General features: G+C 34.2%; 1 protein-coding gene across 3 annotated transcripts in view; it reads left to right on the top strand.

The window, feature by feature from the left end:
* The first annotated feature begins 285 nt into the window (after positions 1-285).
* The window catches only part of Vsx2 (Visual system homeobox 2), a 104,119-nt gene continuing 82,603 nt past the window's right edge, over positions 286-21,801 (top strand). For all 3 annotated transcript variants that reach the window (XM_089697045.1, XM_089697043.1, XM_089697044.1), the window contains exon 1: positions 286-583. In XM_089697045.1, coding sequence (XP_089553171.1) covers positions 286-583 — 298 coding nt within the window. The remainder of the gene's footprint in view (positions 584-21,801) is intronic.

Here is a 21,801-nt window from a genome sequence, read left to right on the forward strand (position 1 = left end):
CGCCGCCGCGACCCGGAGGGTGGTGAATTAAGATTTTTCAATAGCGAAACCGAGTTGCCGGAGTTTCGAGGGGGGTTTCGTCGTTTTTACAAGGCGACGGGCGGCGCCGCGATCAGATGCGCTCGGGACGTCGCGGTGAGCGGTTGCGTGACGGGGCATAGCGCAAAACGTAATCATTTCGAAATCGTCGAGTCGTCGCGAAATAAAACAATCGAATTCAGTGTTCGGTCATCGAGTGTTGCACAGTGTTAAGATGTATAGGCGCAGTTGAACGAAGCGGTCGAGATGCAAGCGATGAGTGCGAACACGGGCGCGCCCAGGGCGCCGCAGCGGTCGCCGTTCGCGATACAGGAGCTGCTGGGTCTGTCGGACAGCCGGGAGAGCCGGGAGCGATACTTCGAGAGCCGGGACGATAGAGTGCTGAACTTGTCAGAGAACAGAGAGCCGAGAGGGCCGTACGCGCCGCAGTTCCCGCTGCCAGCGTCGATGGCGAGCCGCGTGGCGTACGCGGCGGCCTTCAACGCGCAGGCTGCCGTGGCCGCGGCCTTCCTTCCCGGGCCCCCCTTGCTGCATCCGCCGCCTGGTAAGTACCTGCAGACGAGTGCAAAACATTTTTCAAGTGAAAACCGATAACTTTAGGTTACATCCCTTCCGTTACAAGCAAGAGAGACCAATCTACTATGAACACATTGGAGCCTGATTATTTTAGAATCAATAATTGAAATGTTTTATTTATCGCTAATAAAAAAAACTGTAAATAAACATCTGAAAAAAAAAATGTTTTTTTTTTGTTTAGGGATTTAAGTTTTTATTAAGCGTCGTCTGTAGTCTAAAGTAAAATAATAGGTCTTATAAATAATAAATAGGTATTGTACTCAAACACTATTCACTAGGTACTGTGAAAAATGAAATGGTATAAAAAAAAAATCAACTGTATTATAAACAGAAATTCAGAACTGCTACAAATTAAAATTTACGATACTACAATAATTACTGACCAAGGAATACCTTAATAACCTCCATAAGTAAGTGTTTAAGTAGGTATTTTCTTATGAGAAGGAATATTTTTTTGTCATACCTAAGTTGTTAGATTTTATACTTTGCTCTACAACTCTATGTAAAGTAAAAATCGATTAAATTACATTCTTCTTTACAATGATTATAATTATACCTACCTATGTTAAATTTAAACCAAATAATTTTAGCTCTATCGCGAATTTTGATAATAATATTTTTAAACTCTACAATTCAAGAGCAAAATCTTATTAGAATTGCACTCGTTTAAACACTACACAAGGCGGCAGACAGACGAAACGACATGTAAAACTAAAAAATAACGCATATGAATTGAATTCGCACCGACGGCTTTGATTAATTAACTAAACGGTTTATTTCTTTTATAATTAGCGTTGAATAAAGGCTCGGAGCTGTCGGATCGAGTTTCTTAGTGTTAGCAATCGACAATCTATATTGAGGAATATTTTAAGACCTTTTGTGTTTCGCGACACGTTCCAAGTGAGGTTTCGGATCTGGTTTTTGAACGATTGTATTAGTGTCCACTTTTGAGGTCTGTTGGAACTGAGGACTGCAAAAATGGAATGTAAAGCATAAATGAAGCAAACGAAAACTACTGGTAGAATGTTAGGTAGAGAAATTCAAACATTAATTTGTCCAATTAGAATACTTTTAGAAATGATTTGAATCAATACAATATGATAACGTAGTATTTACCGACTCTACATTTTAAAGTTTTCCTCATCTCTACATTTACTCAAACTGAATCAAATAAAGTATAGGTACTTTTGTTTAAAATGCTAGATACTAAATATGAATTTTAAAAATGATATTTAATGAATAAAATATTAAGTGAAACAAACTAAGTTAAAATAATTAAATACACAGGTTTAATCGCAAGGATATTTTAAACAATTAAAAATAGTTTGTATACGTTTCGACCTACATGAATTTAAAATTTAAAATGAAGTCTCTATTTTGTAACAAAGTTTTAATAATCACTGTTCATCACTTTTTTCTACTGAAAAAGAAAAGAGATAGAACAGTAAAATAATATTTGAATAAATTATATGTAGAAAATACCTACCTTTAGATATAGGTATTCCAGAAATAAATATTTTACAATACAAGAAGGTCTTGCAAAATTATTCAGAAATAATAACTACTCAAATACCTACTATGCATTTAAAACCTAATAAGACAGCTCTACATTTAACCATCTCTTCATACATTAGAATTATTTATTCAGTTATAGCGCTCTATGATGAAATTAAAACCTAAATACGGGTTGATCAAATTTATATTTAATACCTACAAGGTTTCGAATTTAGATTAAGATAAGGTACCTATTCTTTAAAAAGTAATAGTTACAATGTAATTATTTCTCTGAAATATATTATGTGTAGATATCCATTATTTACGAATGAATAACTAAAATTACTATTTCTTCAATCAATTATTTTTGAACAAAGCTTTGAATTTTTGCGAATTCGTAATTCGCACATTTCCGTCGGCGCGTGACTCCCTCTTTTCAAATGGCAATTTCAAGTAAACATTTCTTCTTAATAACAATAAATATAATCTAGATTATTAACTATTACTATAAATATACTATAAATATATTGTACACGTATTGTTAAACTACATACTTATAGGTAGGTACTATAATGTTTAAGTTAAATTAATCATCTTTATGTTTTTGTCTCTAGGTAGGAACATTTATAAAAATTGATGTCGAAACATTTTATCGGAAATATTTGTAAAGAATAGAGTGAATTAAAAACCATTGAAGACAGTTTTCTGCTCCTGTGAGCATGCATATTTTTCTATACCTATTAATAAACTTTTTTAGGGATTTAAGCTTCTTTAAAAATAATAGATATAATTTAAAAATTGACAGGTAGGTATCCTTTACTATATTAATGTCTACCACAATAACTTTTTATTTCACATTTTAAAATATTATAATCTAAACATTAAGAAATGTAAGGTCATTATTCGTAGATACCATCATATCTACTTGAAATCTTTATCCTAACTCTACTAAATATAACTTCTAACTTAATATTATACTAACCATAAAGAATCTTTTACAAATTGACGCAAGAGTTTTAACAAAATGCGAGGGCATTAGCTAATCAATACAAAGGTTGGAGCTAAGTTAATAAGGTTGGGAACAAAGGTTGTTAGCGACTGGCGTGCACTGCTCACAATGCGCCCGCGCACTTTCAACGATCATTTTATATCGCTATTCGTGCTTTAAAAGAGGCTTTTATGTGGTATTTAGTAAGGTAAGGTTAGAAATTTAATAAATGTGTAACTAGATTTTATTAGAAGTAATGTACAGAGATATTTGATTTTTAAAGTGTCTGATTGAACAACAAATAAATCATAAGAGCTTTTGATGCGATGTTGAAAACTCTTATTCTAACAAAAAGGCTGTATGAATTTTAAATATCAGGTACAACATCTATAAAATGTGATTTTTCTTTAATTTACTTACTAGACAACAGTTCAATTAAGCCTGTTAAATACAAAAAGATATAAAAATATATAAAATAAAAAGCTTAACACCACAGTGTTACACTGTAAAGCCCTTTATCTACCTTACCTATACCTTTTTAAACTGCCAAATTCAATTGTCAAAATAATTATAGGACTCTAAGTCTTAAAAGACAGCGAACCCTGTGCCTCTACCAAAATTCTTCTTCTTCTTTGTCGATTCACTCTTGGCAGAGTGGTCGAGGTCACGTTGAGACGTCCCCATCGGTGGTAGAGGCGGACACAGCTTTCTGCACGATCTCCCGCTATCTCTTCCTGTTACTAGACTGTCTGGCGCAGTCTGATACGCGTATTCCTACAGCAGATTTCACTTGGTCGGTCCAGCGCATTGGTGACCTGCCGCGGCGATCTGATTCCTTCCACCTTTCCTTGTATCTACTACTAGCCGCTCAGTGGAGTTGTTATCTCGCCTAGAAAATTAATTAGTATAAAATCATAGTTTTTTTATTAGAATTTAACTACCAGATCTAAACTAAATAGGGTTATTTTTTTATTGTATTTTCTTCTACATTATTCCCAATATATCTTTATCTAGAGCTACTAGTTTTAGTATTCAATAGTAGGTACACATTGGGTTTTATCACAATCAGGATAAAAAATGGTTTTGAAACCGCATCGTGCCTTCTTCTTTCATAATTCTCCGGTCCGTCTTACACTTACAAAATAAACAATTAAAATTAGCATATTACCTTCACCTACTTGCTTATTGTTAGTGTACATACATTATTATTAAAATAATTGTGGTTGTCACGTATTATTATTAAAAAGGGGTGTGACGAAGAAATCAAGTATGTACTTTCTATTTAAAATGAAAATGAAAGGGAATTTCTAGTCAATTCTATATGCCCGTATAAGTGTAGGTACCTATTTCATAGAGTACCTATGCTTGACATTAGCTTGTATGAACCTGATAAATGTGAAACTTATAAATGTATAGTTCTCCCTCTCTTTTCCTCTGTATGTCATATCTTTTTCTCCCTTATGTAAATGTAACGAAGTATATTTAAATGTGATAATACTTATATTCTCTTCTTGATTCCTGTCATCCGATCGAAATGTTTCATCTCAAACTAGCTTCTTTTAGATACGCATTTCATTCATCACACTGCTATAAATATCTAAGACTAACAAAACGACCGGTCCTATTTCTGGTATATCTATCCTATACAACATAGCAGCTAAATATAATACGAAATCTAATCGCTCATCCAATTAAAGCCTTCATTTATACGACCAAAGCTAGTAAACACGACGACACCTCACAAAGATTCCACAAAACGGCTTTATAAGAAACCAGTTGCGAAGCAAAGATAACAGGCAGCTCACACCTCACAGAATACCTCTTTGTTCCTCACAATGAGGGCTGGATAAAGCCCTCGAGATTCCGTCAACCTGATAATAGGTTAGCTGATATTCAAAATTAGTGGTCAGGTTAGACCGTTTTGTTCGCGTTTTATTTTGGCTTCCCTATTGTCTATCGGTTATTGGAGTCTTTAGGAAGCGTTAGGAATCACGACTTTTTTTAGGAGACACCTGCATTAAGGGTTTAGATGTTATTAGGGAAGACAGATTGTTTTAAAAGTTGTTTATAATCGAACGAGAAAAGGAGGTTTTTAATAGAAACACACTTATTTGATCTAGGCAGATATACATACCAATTTGTTATTACATGTTTCTCCTAATATCTTTATATTATACCTCTTTTTAATGTGCATTAAAATCTCAAGTTGTATTGATGATTCACAATGAATTTCTTACAATAATGTGTCTTAGTTTACTGTGATTAATTATCATCATCATCGATATTTTGCTGCATCAATTCCAATTTATAATAACACCAATGAGCTTTGTTGAAATTTGTTGGAGCAGCGATTGTTGCAAAACAATATTTCAAATTGAATCAATCTCCGCATTTTTCGTTAATAAAATAATCATAATCATGTCTCTGCGTATGCTGAAAAGTAGGTACCTACTGATAGATACAATTAATCGATATTTTGCTGATTTATACATGAAGATGTTTAGGTACCGTGTACCTTATATGCCCATAGACTATAGAGCAACCAGAGCCTAGAGACTGAAATACTACAATTAAAGTGAGTGATTATCGCTACATCATACACCTTTCAGCCAAAATACTAAAGTTTAAATCAATATTATGCTTCAACCAAAATAGCTTGGAAGTACGGGTTGAAAAATATTGTAAAGTGTGTATTTCTATTTGTTTCATCTCGATGTAATGAGTGTCGAATCGATTTCAAAGATATTGGGCGAGGGTTGCGTGGTTAAGGGGCTGTGTATATGGCCTCTATATCTACTCATATTGTAAGGGACCTGTTCCATTTTGGGCTTGCAATTACCGAAAATATTGTTTTAAAGAAGCTGGAAAGAAGTGTAATGGTATATATACAGGTTTATTACTCAATTAAGAACCTACACCATAAGTTTTGCATGAACCAATGGCTAAGATAACTAGTTTTAAGCCATACGAGTTAAGTATAGAATTTTTATTTCACATTAGGTAGGTACTTCTAATTTACTGAAGACAATAATACAAATAGAATGGTTGCTTGAATAAGCTGTAAGTTCTTAAGCTTTTAATAGAAAGTCCGAATTAAGAATCTTTAATATGATTGTAGTTTTATAGAAAAGTATACTTAAGTAAGATATCGTTAGATGTATCCACGTGTAGATGAACAAGCATTAACAAGGTTTTCAGCCTCAAGGTAGAGTGGACAGAGAGCGGCGTCATTGAATTTATTTAGTGTAGATATATTATAATGTTTAGTATTTCTTAATATAAAACGGATATCTTGACTTGTAACACAGTTTAAGGAATAAAATAAATAAGATATAAATAAATACACATTATACGGCTATCCCAATTATAAATGATCCTTTTGCAAATAAGTAAATAAAATATCTACACCACAGTATTACAATATATTTCCTAAATATATTGTAATACTGTGTCTACACACCCAACGATGCCCAGCCTAAAGAAATTAAACAATTTATGTTGTAGTTACCTGATATGGAAACCAGGCATATCTACTTAGTTTTTATTTTAAATACCTACAATCAAATACATACATAAATTTGAAGGTTTAACATGTTTTACTGACAACTTATGCGTTATTAGTTCTTATCTCTAGATATAAATTGGTAATAATCTTAAAGTAAATAAATTAAAATGATTTTGATTTTATGTTTGTTATTGCATTAGAGAGTGGTAAAATAATGAGTATTAAACTTATAATCAAAGCTAAATGATAGCGTGGGTGGACGCTAGTTATAGAGATATTATTTTCATTGAACAAAATTATTTCTAGGAAATTTTTAAATATTCTTGATGAATTACCTCGAAATATGACGGTATGATTTAAACGATTATGAAGCAAAAAGTGAGATTACAAATATGACATCCACGACTAATAGATACACTTACTAATCGGCAGTTATGCTTCTGTGAATATTTTTATAATTATACCGTTATGTAGAGCGTTCTGGAAATATTTATCGAAGACATATTGAGTTTTTTATGTGTATAATATGTAGATAGATTCAATAATGTTAGTAGGTATATACCTATTAGATTTAATAGCATATTTAACACCATTAAATCAATTTTCATTTGGAAATTCTGTATTTTAGGTATATATTATTTGTGTGTAGGTGTATGTTGATCTACATAGTAAAATATACTCTTTGTAGGTAAGTTGTTTTAATTTTAAATGGCGTTGAACCCAAATAAATTAAAATCAATAAACTTATAGTTACCTAGAGTTGTTGAAAATCGCATTATACCTTTTGCAGAGGCATATTTCGTCTTTAAAACTAGTAAGGGCGGGTCGAAATGTAACTTGAAGGGCTTATACAAAGCGATTTTGGCAATTGCTAGTTCTCAAAGGCTAATGTGTCTGGAATCCTATATTTGTGCACCCTTTTATTTATCGATTAGTGCCTCTAATATAGAAAAAAATACCTTGAAGGGAAAATATTCCGTATCTTAACTATTTCAATTGGTATTTTCCGGAATAGTGGTGGTGAATGACGCACAATTTAGTTTCCATAGTGTAATATAATTTTTAGTGAAAGTTCAGTTTCAATAATGTCGTAACGGTGAAACTAACTAAGGTAAAATAAACTTCTACTCACATTTCACGCAGTGCCAAGTCCAATGCAACAATGCTTTTTTAATGAATTCTTTTTCTACTGCTAATACAAAAGCGAAATTTTATGAGGATAGCTCCATGGAATCTCACTGCTTCTTTTAAAAACATCAAATTAGAAAATACCTATCTGGATGCAAATTGATATTATGCAATATGATAGGACCTAAGGATAGGACTATGTAGGTAGTATGAATAAGCTTAAATAGTACTTAGATAACTTTCCATCTGGGTACCAAACGAGTGAAGCTGCGGTTTGAAATTAGTATTAGATGTACCTAAGTTTTATTTCGTGCTTATGTAAATTAGATCATCACTTGTTTATAATTTCTCGTAGATTGATTTATCTTCCTACTAATATTATAAATGCGAAAGTTTGTGAGGATCGATGAATGTTTGTTACTCTTTCACGCAAATATACTACTGAACCGATTACAATGCAATTTGGTATGTAGGTAGCTGAAGAATCAGAATAAGACATATGTTACTGATTATCCCAGAAATTCCAAAGGAACGGGAACTATGCGGGTTTTTCTTTGAAAACGCGAGTGAAACCGCGGGCGGAAATCTAGTTCACTATAAGTAAACTAAACAGCTTTCTATGGTTTCATGTACAATATTTTTGAAGCCCTAATAATTGCGCTTTTAGTGTGGTGGCTGGACTCATCACAAGTTTATTACTTTCCAGGTTTAGTGGTAAATTAAACATAACCTGAAAATTGTCCAAAAAATACTTATTATTAATTATGTATTTATTAATTATTATTTATATGTATTTAATATTTACCTTGGCCGTTAGTCGCGTTATATCGTCGTATGATCTATAAGTTTATTATAACTCCTTTATTTATTTATTTTTATATATTTATGTATATAATATGTAGTCATAATGTAACTCCTTTCGTCCCAACTCGAAGCCTTTATTATAAAGGGGGCACTGAAAAACAGCGCTGCCAATGTTCCTGGACGTTGCAGCATATGCTGAGCTGCCTCCTTTTTGTCAGGGTCGTATGACACACCTTAATAAATGTAGAATATCATTCTATTTTTTTTGTACGTGTTTTTCATGTTATTAATTTAAGTATTTGCTTCTTTTATTGTATTGATTTCTTGTGTTGATTTCTTATTGCGATGTTTTCTTATTTTACTTGTACAGTTTTATGTTTTATGTCTATGTATGTGTGTGTGTTGTGCTGTCTCTGATAAATAAATGTTTCTTTCTTTCTTTCTTTCTTTCTTTCTTACTATCATAATAATAACCATTCAGTTAGGTAGTGTTCTGATGTTTGTATGTTACGAGAGCAGAACCTTATATCTCTCTCCTATACAAGAAAGAAACAGAAACTTTAATACAGCCAACAGAATCAAATTCAAACATTTATTTATTAATACTTTTTCTAGAAACCCTTTTAAATCGACATAACTTGGATATAACAATCTATCTATCAAATCTAGGACTTGCCAATTCCAATAAGACGATAATTATTTACATGACTGTAGTATTAATTTAGCAGGCTGTAATTCCGACATTAACGAAAAGGGTAGTCGGTTATTGGTTCACACACACACACAAACACACACACGCACACATACACAGGAACACGTGTTCCAACCCTTCCTTGTGGAACCGGTTTTTGGAATGGGCTAAGTTATGAGCGATAGCGGGAAATTGTTAATAAATGGCATAACTGGGATTTGATGAATGATTTAATTATGATTGGATTTCGTTTGTTATTTGGCCTATATATAATTTATTTAAACCTAGTATAGTAGCATCCGCAAAGTATTTAATTAATAAAGACGCTATAGGTATGTTGTAAAATAGTTGTAAGATAAATTTAGTTTGGCGACTTTGTACCTATTCTCTGAGTATTTAACTCGTTTCTAGAGCTAAAAAAAATGTATTTTCTCTATGTATACTCGTGTGTAAGCAACGAATCTGTTTATACGAAAGAAATTTCTAAATACTCATTACAAAATTAACCAATTAATTGATAATTATAAAACAAAATCGCTACATCTCGCCACAAAGCCACAAGGCAATTCAAAGCGAGATCCGTGGAGGTGTGAAGTAAGAGCGCTCCGGCCGATATTAGCCGCGCGTTTCGACACAAACATCGCGCATATTGCTACCCGCGCGACACACGATCCGACACGACACCACGACACGACTGCGACACGATAAAAGTTTGAAAATTATGCATTTGTAATAGATATAAAGAAAAGGTGGAGAACAGGTTTTTTGTAAAAAGATACGTAATTTTTCTACTGTTTTAAAATGAAGAAAATGCGTCAACTTGCACTAGCTACTGGGACTTATGTCCCAAAAGGCGATTATACTATATTTTAAATCAATTTAAAAATCGAATAATATTAATGTAGATAAAACAAATGAAGAAGAAGGACTAACCCTATCATATTGATACATATAATTAGGCAGTTTGGCACATAAATTAACTAATAAATTAATTAATCGCGATTCTTGCATGTAGCGGCACTACCTCACGCGGCGGGCGGAGGGGGCTTACGTAGACAGTGCCTTTGTCCCGCGGCACTTATTGTTGTGTGATCGCTTTATAATCAACACATTATGCAGATCACCGTCTAGAGAACGGCTCAGCTCATATCGATTGGCCTCTCGCGCTCGGCCAGACGTTGCCCACTTGAAGTTCACTTGAAGAAGTGAACGTCAAATGAAATGAGTTAAAAAGTTGCAAATAAAAAAACGGCTATGTTGGTAATAAGAAGACTCGAAAACGATTTAAAATCGTTTCTAAGAGAAAAGTACTTGAATATTTTGACTGCACTGCTGACTGTCTGGAAAGAAGCCTATCATAGAATCAAAACAACACATAGGTAATAAAAATACATAGGAGTCTTGATATAATCCACTTAAAACGATCATAATGAGGGAGTTCACATTTTAATCATTATTTGTCAAACAATCCAACTTCCAAAAACAATTACAAATTCTATCAACATGTTTACAATTGATCGAATTCTAGAAAAACTAAAAATCTAAACAAAAAACACCAATAGCAAATATCAAAGACGTGTAATTAATGAATATGAAAAGTCGAAGTGAAGCTGAGTGCTATAGTATAGCGAGGTGGTACTGGAGCCGCGGCTCGACACCTTCGCACAAAGCTTGCGACTTTAATAGCTACTTTCACACCACTAGTGGAATGCCTGGCGATGCTTGCGAAATATTTGTTTGGGGATTTTTTTAGTTCATTATTGAGTTTTACATTTTTCCTGTACATACACGTTGTATGTAAAGGAAGGGCGTAGCTGTATATGAATATGAAAATTAATCATAATTCGCTACTGGCGAATAGTAGGTATTATGGAATAGAATGTGGTAAGATTAAGTTAGGTAAGTAGGTAGATATAGGTATACCTATAGTTGAGAATTTAAACCAGAATGTTAGTTTAAGATGGTGGGCTGACTATATATGAACTCGTGTCACAACATTTGTAACTTTTCACGAGCTCTACAAAATGGCAAAGACAACCAATTTAACACCTGCCTGTGTTTTCTTGAGATTGTGCTATCGAATAAATTTGGAGAGCGAAATATTTATATTATACTTGAACTTAAATGTATCTATCTTGTCTTATAGATCCGTATCTTTAACTTATTTTAGAATACATTAATTCCCGTCAAAAGCAGAAGTATTTCGTGCACCAGTGCAATGCTACCAAAGCGAATAAAGACCAGCGCTCAGTGCACTAACGAAAATATTTACCACAAACAAACAGTACAATCGGATTTATTTATGAGTTATAAAACAAACAGTTGGCAGTCTACAGCTGACGGCGTAGAGTTCACATTGTAGGGCGCAGCCGCCCAGCCGCCCACGACCCCCCCATTTCTAATTAGCCTCAAAATGAAACTATCGCCCCCACACGCTAATTTAAACCCTAAACCGCATGTTTAAAGTCTAAAGTCCCACACAGATAACAATAATAGAGGACACTCGACCTCGCAGTGCGAATTTTTCTAGTTTGTTTGTTATCGAGACAGGTGTGAAGGATTCTAAACTATCGCCTGAGGGCTCTCCAGTTAGGATATTGTTGAATTGACTAATAAGTCAGAACAATGGATCCTTTTTTTTACCTTTGTGCTTTGCGACGGTATCTTTGTGTTCTGCGCTGAAATTGGAAACGGTTTTGGTGGAATTCAAATTGGCAATCTCGCTTTGTTTTTAGGGTTTTGTGACAAAATTAACAAACGTTAATTGAATGCACAAAATTTCAATAATTTGAATATGTCCTCTAAATGGATGATTAAATAAATAAAAAGCTTGCGTTTGTATAATTTCTTAGAAAACAACGTTATGTACGGAATTAATTAAATGAAAAATTAATTAAGTGAAACGTGGAATTCTTGGACACAGTACTGAAATGTTAACCGCACGACTGTGTACCTTATACAAGTTGTGATAGAGTCTACAATTCAGTTGAATCACTTCAAGAATTTTCCAAACTGGAATACAACCTCATTATAAGAACTCCAATAAATTTTTAGCGTCGTCAGAAGTTTTCAGATCGTTCGTCCCTGTCTCGCGCGTGGGGTTGAGCTATGTTGTGTCCCGCTCGTTGGCCGATTATGATAATATCCCCGGGGCAGAATATAAATTGGGCGCTTATTTACAATGAGTTATTTAATACGAACGTATCATCGTTATGGTAATTTTATTAAATATTGTGTTGTTCAGCGCTGATATTGTCGTACTTTATGGGCCATGATTTGAATACGAAATTGAGTAGGTACCTAAATATGTAGTATGTATTGATATTAAATATTTTATTATGACTGCGATCATTATTAGTAGAAGAAAATGGAAATATCATTACTAAGTAGAGTTTGGTACTAATGTACAAGCTTAGCAACCTCCTCCCCTTCTATTTAGTGCAAAGATCCTCCAAAACCAAGCACCTTTCATGTTATAATATCATGAAAAATATCTACAATTAAATCAATTCAAGCATTTTTAAAAGCCTAAAGAGACTAAATAAATATTACCTACAGATTAGTTCATCATTATTACAATACGTATACACGATTCAAGAAAACCGCCAAAAACCGCAGAGCTAAAATCGGAGCACAAAAACAAAACATATTTGTCAGTAGGATACGACGTTCCCGGCCGCCCCAGTCCCCACTTTTGGACTTTTTGACGCAAGATGGCTTAATTTCGCTTTCTTAAAACCTCCATTAGCAAGGGTCGCACGGATTAGCATTAGGACAATGTACAACTTCAGAGGGACTGGTTTTTGTTCCGTAATTACGGTGTGAACGTTTTATTTTTTTAGAAACATGCAACGGTTTTCGGAAGTGTTAGCTGGTAATTAGATTTGACTTTTGCCTTCTCCCTTTGAAATCTAATGAAGAAATAACTCTATATCTTATAGGAGTGAATCGTAAAAATATCTAGAAATCTTTCCTTCGCCACGTCGCTTGTAGAAGCAATTAAAAATGCCTGTAAAACTTTGTAAAGTTTAAAGAACGGACAAGAAATGAAGACTCCGCGCCGCAAATAGGTCATAGTTGTATGTTTGTTCGTTCAATTGGGCTGTGTGAGGGTGTGAGGGGGAGGGGATGTCGCGGGTGTGTGCGGGGAGGGAGGGGGGGCACGCGGCGCCGACTTCATTGTTAATTCACTTTCGAACCAAACCTTGCAATGACAATCGTTCGCCGGCGCGCGACACAACGGGCGATGAATAAATTAACTATGAATGCCAATGATATAATTATTCATATTAATATTGTAATCTAGTTGAGTGGATAATTATTCCTGCCTATTTATGAAAAACGGTCCATCAGCTTATGTAGAGCGTTTTGTTTATGACTTACTAGATTTCCGCCCGCAGCTTCGCCCGCGTTTTCAAAGGAAAACCCGCATAGTTCCCGTTCCCGTGGGATTTCCGGGATAAAACTTACCCTATATGTTAATCCAAGTTACCTTCTATAATATGTGTGCTAAATTTTATTGTAATCGTTTCAGTAGTATTTGCGTGAAAGAGTAACAAACACACACACACACACACATCCTCACAAACTTTCGCATTTATTATATTAGTAGGATTAAAACTGCTTTTTACATTATCTCTCTGATTAAATTTTTTAATTTATCTATCAAATTAAATACTTAATTAAATAAATAATAATATAACCTTCACAATCGCTTTTTTTTTTTTTTTTTTTTTTTTTTTTTTTTTTTTTTTTTTTGTGGTGTCTCTCAATGTTAGCCAGAAGGGCTTCTACATTTTAACGCGGACGCGGGGGTGAACTGAAGGTTCACCCTGGTAGCGACATGCACAAGGGCGTCCCCCCTTGACGGGGACCACGAACCTCGGCTTGAGCTGTCGCTTGAGTGGAGGAGGCCAGAAGGGCCCTAATCGGACGGGGTCACAATCGCCTAATAACAGTTTAGAGCAATCTTCCGTATCCTCTCCCATCTCACCGAACCGTTGTATTAAGTTCTCTTCTGAATTATTATTTCTGAGAAACACGAAATATAAGGTTATTTATTATGCATACCATGTTTAAATATAAAATAGTTGAATCGTTTCTATCGCCTTAAATACGTATTTTATCATAATTTATCTATAATATTATTTTTTATTGATTCATCGAAATTTTCCTGACTTATAGAAATTTTCCCCACAAAGAGAAATTTTTCTGACGTATACAAATTCTCCTGTCTTAGCGAAATTTTCCCGACTTATGGATTTTTCCTGACTTATAGAAATTTTTGCGGCAAAGAGAAATTTTCCTCACCTATAGAAATTTTCCTGGCTTATAGAATTTTTCTTGGCGTAAAGAAATTTTCCTGGCGTATATAATTTTTCCTGACTTAAACAAATTTTCCAGACGTATAGAAATTTTCCTGGCGTATAGAAATTTTCCTGGCTTATAGAAATTTTCCTGGCGTATAGAAATTTTCCTGGCTTATAAACATTTTCCTGACTTATACAATTTTTCCAACGTATAGAAATTTTCCTGGCGTATAGAAATTTTCCTGGCTTATAAACATTTTCCTGACTTTTACAATTTTTCCTTATCTACATAATTTTGCGGCAAAGAGGAATTTTCCCGACGTAAAGAAATTTTCCTGGCGTATATAATTTTTCCTGACTTTTACAAATTTTTCCTAACGCATAGAAATTTTCCTGGCTTATAGAAATTTTCCTGGCTTATAGAAATTTCCCCGACGTATAGAAAATTTCCCGACGTAGAGAAATTTTCCTGGCTAATAGAAATTTTCCCGAGGTATAGAAATTTTCCTGGCGTATAGAAATTTTCCTGGCTTATAAAAATTTTCCTGACTTATACAATTTTTCCGTATCCACATAATTTTGCGGCAAAGAGAAATTTTTCCGACGTAAAGAAATTTTCCTGGCGTATATAATTTTTCCTGACTTATAGAAATTTTCCCGACGTATATAAATTTTCCTGGCGTATAGAAATTTTCCCGACGTATAGAAATTTTCCCGAGTATAGAAATTTTCCTGGCTTATATAAATTTTCCCGGCATATAGAAATTTTCCTGGCGTATAGAAATTTTCCCGACGTATAGAAATTTTCCTGACGTATAGAAATTTTCCTGGCTTATATAAATTTTCCCGGCGTATAGGAATTTTCCTGGCATATAGAAATTTTCCTCGCTTATAGAAATTTTCCCGACGTATTGAAATTTTCCTGGCGTATAGAAATTTTCCTGGCTTATTAACATTTTCCTGACTTATACAATTTTTCCGTATCCACATAATTTTGCGGCAAAGAGAAATTTTTCCGACGTAAAGAAATTTTCCTGGCGTATATAATTTTTCCTGACTTATAGAAATTTTCCCGACGTATATAAATTTTCCTGGCGTATAGAAATTTTCCCGACGTATAGAAATTTTCCCGACGTATAGAAATTTTCCTGGCATATAGAAATTTTCCTGGCATATAGAAATTTTCCTGGCGTATAGAAATTTTCCCGACGTATAGAAATTTTCCTGACGTATAGAAATTTTCCTGGCTTATATAAATTTTCCCGGCGTATAGGAATTTTCCTGGCATATAGAAATTTTCCTCGCTTATAGAAATTTTCCCGACGTATTGAAATTTTCCTGGCGTATAGAAATTTTCCTGGCTTATTAACATTTTCCTGACTTATACAATTTTTCCTTATCTACATAATTTTGCGGCGAGGAGAAATTTTCCTGACGTATAGAAATTTTCCTGACGTATAGAAATTTTCCTGTCTTAAATTTTCCTTTCGTTTGGAAATTTTCCTGGCTTATAGAATGCTGGCTTATAGAAATTTTCCTGGCTTATAAACATTTTCCTGACTTATACAATTTTTCTTTATCTTTATAATTTCGCGGCAAAGAGAAATTTTCCTCACGTATATAAATTTTCCTGGCTTTTAGAATTTTTCCCTTCTCATGGAAATTTTCCAAAAGTGGCAATTTTCCAAAAGTGGCAAAAAGAAATTCTCCTCACGTATAGAAATTTTCCTTGTTTATAGAAATTTTCCTGCCTTATAAAAATTTTCCTGACGTATAGAAATTTTCCTGGCTTATAAACATTTTCCTGACTCATACAAATTTTCCTTATCTATATAAATTTTCCTGACGTATAGAAATTTTCCTTTCTTATGGAAATTTTCCAGCTTATAGAAATTTTACCGACTTATGGAAATTTCCCTGACTTAAAGAAATTTTTCCTGACTTAGCGTTTCGATAAATTTCCTTAACTTTCGTTTAAATCATTTTTCTAATCTTCTTAAAATTGGAAATTTTGACGACTGATTAAAGTAAACCACTATAAACTCGCCGGTCGTTGGGCGTTCATGAACAATATCATCATCATCATTTTTATGGAAAATAATCTAATATCTATATCTAATCTAATATCTAATAAATATTATAAAGGCGAAAGTTTGTAAGGATGTATGGATGTATGGATGTTTGTTACTCTTTCACGTAAAAACTACTGAACCGATTACAATGAAATTTAGCACACATATAGAGGGTAACTTGGATTAACACATAGGATAGTTTTTATCCCGGAAATCCCACGGGAACGGGAACTATGTTTTCCTTTGCAAACGAGGGCGAAGCCGCGGGCGGAAATCTAGTATTCATATATTTTTCTTTGCCCGCGGATTCCCCTGATGTTAAATTCGCATTAGTATGAGTCGTTTCACCGCTGTCAAAAGTTACCCATGGCCATGTCACATTAAAACGAATAAACACACTTTCGCATTTATAATAATATTATACTAGAGGTCCGCCCCGGCTTCGCCCGTGGCACATATTTCGCAATAAAAGGTAGCCTATGTCCTTTCTCGGATATCAAAATATCTCCATACCAAATTTCATGCAAATTGGTTCAGTAGTTTAGGCGTGATTGAGTAACAGACAGAGAGACAGAGTTACTTTCGCATTTATAATATTAGTATGGATAAGATAAAACACATGAAATTATTTATTTAGAACCCAATAAACCCATAGTTGGACATACGATTAAACAAAATCAATGTTTACAGCTGATCCTAAAAACCTTTCAATCTCCCATTAAGTTTAACACGCAAAAAAGCAACTGTAATATTTCGAGCCAAGTGTGTCCCAAGCCGAATCGGAATCGCTTAATTCCGTCACCGTATGAATTCGCTATTTTCTTATTAAACGCTATCCACCGTTTAATGAGGGTTTCCCGGGGCAAGTCGCCGCTAATATATTAATGGCTGTAGGGGCAATCGTGTGCCCCAGCCACCTTGCGGACATGGCTTTGGGCTTTGATATTTTAACGGGTTTATAGCGTGATTTTTTTAAGGTTTGTGGTTTGGTTTGGTTTTGGTATTTTGGATTTTGATATGCAAGAGAATTTATGACCTTTTTATAATTATTTATATTTTTACATTTTTTCTGAAATTTTATATAAATTGAGGTGTATGATACATTTGTCGGATAGTTTTTTCTGTAGGTTTATCTTAAGTTTTTCTTTAGATAATTATTGATACTTACTTTCTTATGAAACTCTTTTGCCCAAAAAATAACTTAGCTGCGTGTGCAAATGCAAGTGCTTCTTTATTGAAATCATATTTTTTGCTCTAGGTATATCTGACTTAAAGCCTCTCAACTTGTAACAAAGCATATTTGGAGAATACAAAGTTTATAGTATTCAGTGTTTTTGCATAAACCTCATAATTTTACTAGTTTACATTCTTTATTTTAAAAACACCCATTGTTTCGTTCAAATATTCACAACACTGAAATACCTAACACTTGCAAGGTGTGAAAACTCGAGGCATTTTCAACTTTGACCGAGATTCGTACAAAAAAACACGAAGCTAATTTCCCGTAAAAGTTGCTCCATTTGCCTACAATTAGAACAGAGTAGGACCTCAAAATACCCCATTTTTCTCAAGCATACAACGGAAAAGCAAAACTGACGTATATACAGCGCTCAGCACGACCATTTTGAAACAACAAGACGCCACATTTCATTCTTCTGCAAAAGCGTCTTCAGAATTTACTATGTCCGTGAAAAATAATTGCCCCCGGGTGGAGGCATTCGAATATGAGCTCTATAGCCCGCGAATAGAGCTCGATTGTACGGAACACGCGAAATAATGCTAACTAAATATGAAGACATTGTAGTTAGTCGTTTGTTTGCTACAAGCTAAGTGCCAATTGGTTGTTTTTTTTCTTTTTGCGTCGTTATGCCCCCCGCCCGCCGCCCCGCCGTCCTCGGCTCGATTGTCACTCATGTTAGCGCGAGGTGTGTTCATTAGTTTTTAGAGGAACAATAGCTAGGTGTTAGATTGTAAGAGAGTCGGGAACAAACGACTATTTGTACTTCGAACAAGGCCTGAAGGATGCGAGGAAGAAAGGGAGCTTATTATGCTACGCTGTTAGGCGTTGTTTTATTTGATATTTAGACGGGATTAGCTGAGCTCACTTTTGAAAGCAACGTGAATTATCAGGGTTTATGCAGCTTTTAAAATTGTATGTAGCTTTTTCTGTAAATTGGAAGATATTTGTGTTTATTGGCAAATAAATGAATTAGAATTTTATAATCACACAATTATGTAGTTTTATTTCAGTTCTTTAGATAGTACCTACCTTCTTTTAAGTAATCTAGAAGTTCTTTTTACATTATATAATATATAATTACTTTTAAATTAATGTACATATATTTTTATTTGCCAGCTTACGAAATCAATTAAATCTTGTTTCATTGTTATATATATTTGTATCGGGAGAAAAGGTAGGTAAGTATTTAATTAAGTTTGGTTTATCTAAGTATAAAAAACTTTAACATTAAATTTATGTAGGACTATTGCTTATCTACTGGGTATTTACAAACATTTTTAACTGTAGAATAAATTTATGAAGATAAAAATAATTTGTCAGTCCTTAATCGATTTTATATTTGCAAAAGTAACTTCAAGCGCATAAAGGAAAAGATAAAAACGGTAAGTATGTCTTATGACCGCCTCCTTGGTACAGTGGTCTGCGCGTGAGCGTACCTAACACCGAGTGGTCCTGGGTTCGATTCCCGGTGGAGACGAAGAAAAAAAATGTCTCGGTCTGGTAGGACACAGAAAGCTGATCACCTACCTGTCCCTAAAGAAAATCGACCAGTGAAACAGATGTATAATGCATCTGCCCCTAACCCCACTAGGGGACATGGGACTTCACTATGTCTTATTAAGAAAAACCTACGTACTAGGTATTTATCTATATTTAGAGTGAAAGCAAATGAGCTTAGAAGCAGTGTCTCACTATACTTTTCTAAATGGATTTTTTAAGAAAAGTAGAAAACCTTATAAGTTGAATATTTTGATAGTGAAAGGATAAAAGCATGTGGATCTCGTGATAGTTTTTTTCTATCTCTAATATTATAAAGAGGAAAGGTTTGTATGTATGGTTTTCACGCATAAACTACTGGACCGATTTCAATGAAATTTAGCACACATATAGAGGGTAACTTGGATTAACACATAGGCTAGGTTTTATCCCGGAAATCCCACGGGAACGGGAGATACGCAGGTTTTTCTTTGAAAACGCGGAAGCTAGTTCTTTATAAATTTATAGGGAAGTGTTTTTTTTGTGTTTAGGGTAGGTATCGTAAACACGCTTTCTTAAATCTATGAAATATTTCTATTAAACACCGATATAGGTAGATACACATTCAAAAAGTCATCCGTTTCCGTCGATTTTATGTCATCAAATTCAAAATATAGATTCAAAAATAAGTCAAATAATCAAAACCATATTTTTTTTGAATGATTATATACCTAAATTTTTAGTTACTTTTGCCAAATTCATTTGGAATTGGTAAAAGTTTCAATCTTTTTAATTATTGATATCCAATTAGCATAAAAAATGTATTTTATGATATAATAATCTAGAGTAGGTATGGAAACATGATAATGGTTTTCTTAACAATAACAGAACTTGTTTTAGTATTATCACAGATAATTTATAGGTAGGTATGTTGCTACTAAAGGTTACGTACCTACAATTTTCCTAAACACTTACAGCATTGAGACGCCTTGTATATTGTATTATGTATATGAGTGTTATATGTATAAATAAATTATTCTAATAGGCCAGCACAGCACATGGGTAACACTCGACAAGGATTAGACTAGCGTCCCCTCCCGGAATCGCCCGCGGCGTCACCTTGAAACACCTATGGAATAACTGTACCGTACGCCAGGCAAAAATTCGCAATATAAACACGAATACGTGCACGCGAATATCGTCCGTATCGCAAATAACTTTAGCTGAAATTCTAGTGTGGCAATAACGGTAATCGCGTAAATGCAATGCAGGAAACGTGGTTCGTAATAAACACGTTTTATACTTGAGCCGGCTAGTGTATGTTGACCCCTGAGAGTGTCTGCGCGGAAGCCGAGCGGGCCTTGGCGACGGGGCGCCGCTGGGGGCGCGGGAGGTCTGCGGGGAGTGGTGGGCTGTGGGCCCGTGTGCCCTAGTGCTCACTTCACACGTAGGACAAAGAGTCCTAACTGCCTGCTATTAAACCCGTCCCGCGCCCCGCGTTTCGACGTTTTGATAGTGATGTCATTATAACTTCTTTAATCGGTGATTTGTTGTCGATAATTGAATTGCAGGTTTAATTTTTTATTACGTTTTTTTACAGGATTTTTTTGTAGAGTTAAAACAAATATATAGTACGATTCGAATTAACACGGAATTAACTTAACTTAAAAGTATTTTGTTATTTGACATGTAACTAATACGTCTGAAGGTCGATTGGGAATTGGGGAATTGGGAAAATTGGGATTCCAATCGTTTTAAATTTCAACTATAGTGGTAATACGATAGATACATCCTACTTCCTTGATTATAATATACTTACGAGCACTTGGTCAGAACATCAGAATACATAATACATAATAATAGAGTAAATAATTATTGCACTAAAAATAGGTATCTCTATGTCCGACTCTATATCTACCTACTAGAATTTCTAAGATTATCCTTGCAAATAAATAAAAAAAATGTAAATAAAATTAATCAAATACAAAAAGTTAGAATTTCAATTTCCCATCACTAGCGCATGCTTTCCTTATGACGTTCCCACTCAAATTAAAACCTAAAAGCTATTTGCATAAAATTCATAACGCTTTGTTTACTAGTCATAACGCGACGACATAGTCCTTGCACATGCGATTTTCAACTTTATTTTTCGTGTTTGCAAATCGTCTTTAGGGTTGATTTTCCCGTGTAGCGTCGTACAATGATTTGGCCAAGTACAGCCGAGGGCGGTAGACGAAGACGCATCTAGATTGTTTTCAAAATATTTATTTTACTTTTCAAAAGAATATGACGAACATTCTAGATTTTATATCCTAGATATTTGAAAAACTAGTGCTTTAACAGCCTGGAGATACATCATTCTGTAAAAAAATGATGTGCATACCTACTGTATAGATGTGGGTGTGTGTGGATTTGTTGTAAAAGTTTTCATTTTAAAACCGAGTTTATTTGTAACTATTTCGACTGTTGATTTAGCATA

This window comes from Colias philodice, chromosome 7, assembly GCF_061535455.1.
Source record: "Colias philodice isolate Cphi_HAF_F1 chromosome 7, ilColPhil1 Martin Lab GWU primary, whole genome shotgun sequence".
In the NCBI taxonomy this organism is placed as follows: Eukaryota; Metazoa; Arthropoda; class Insecta; order Lepidoptera; family Pieridae; genus Colias; species Colias philodice.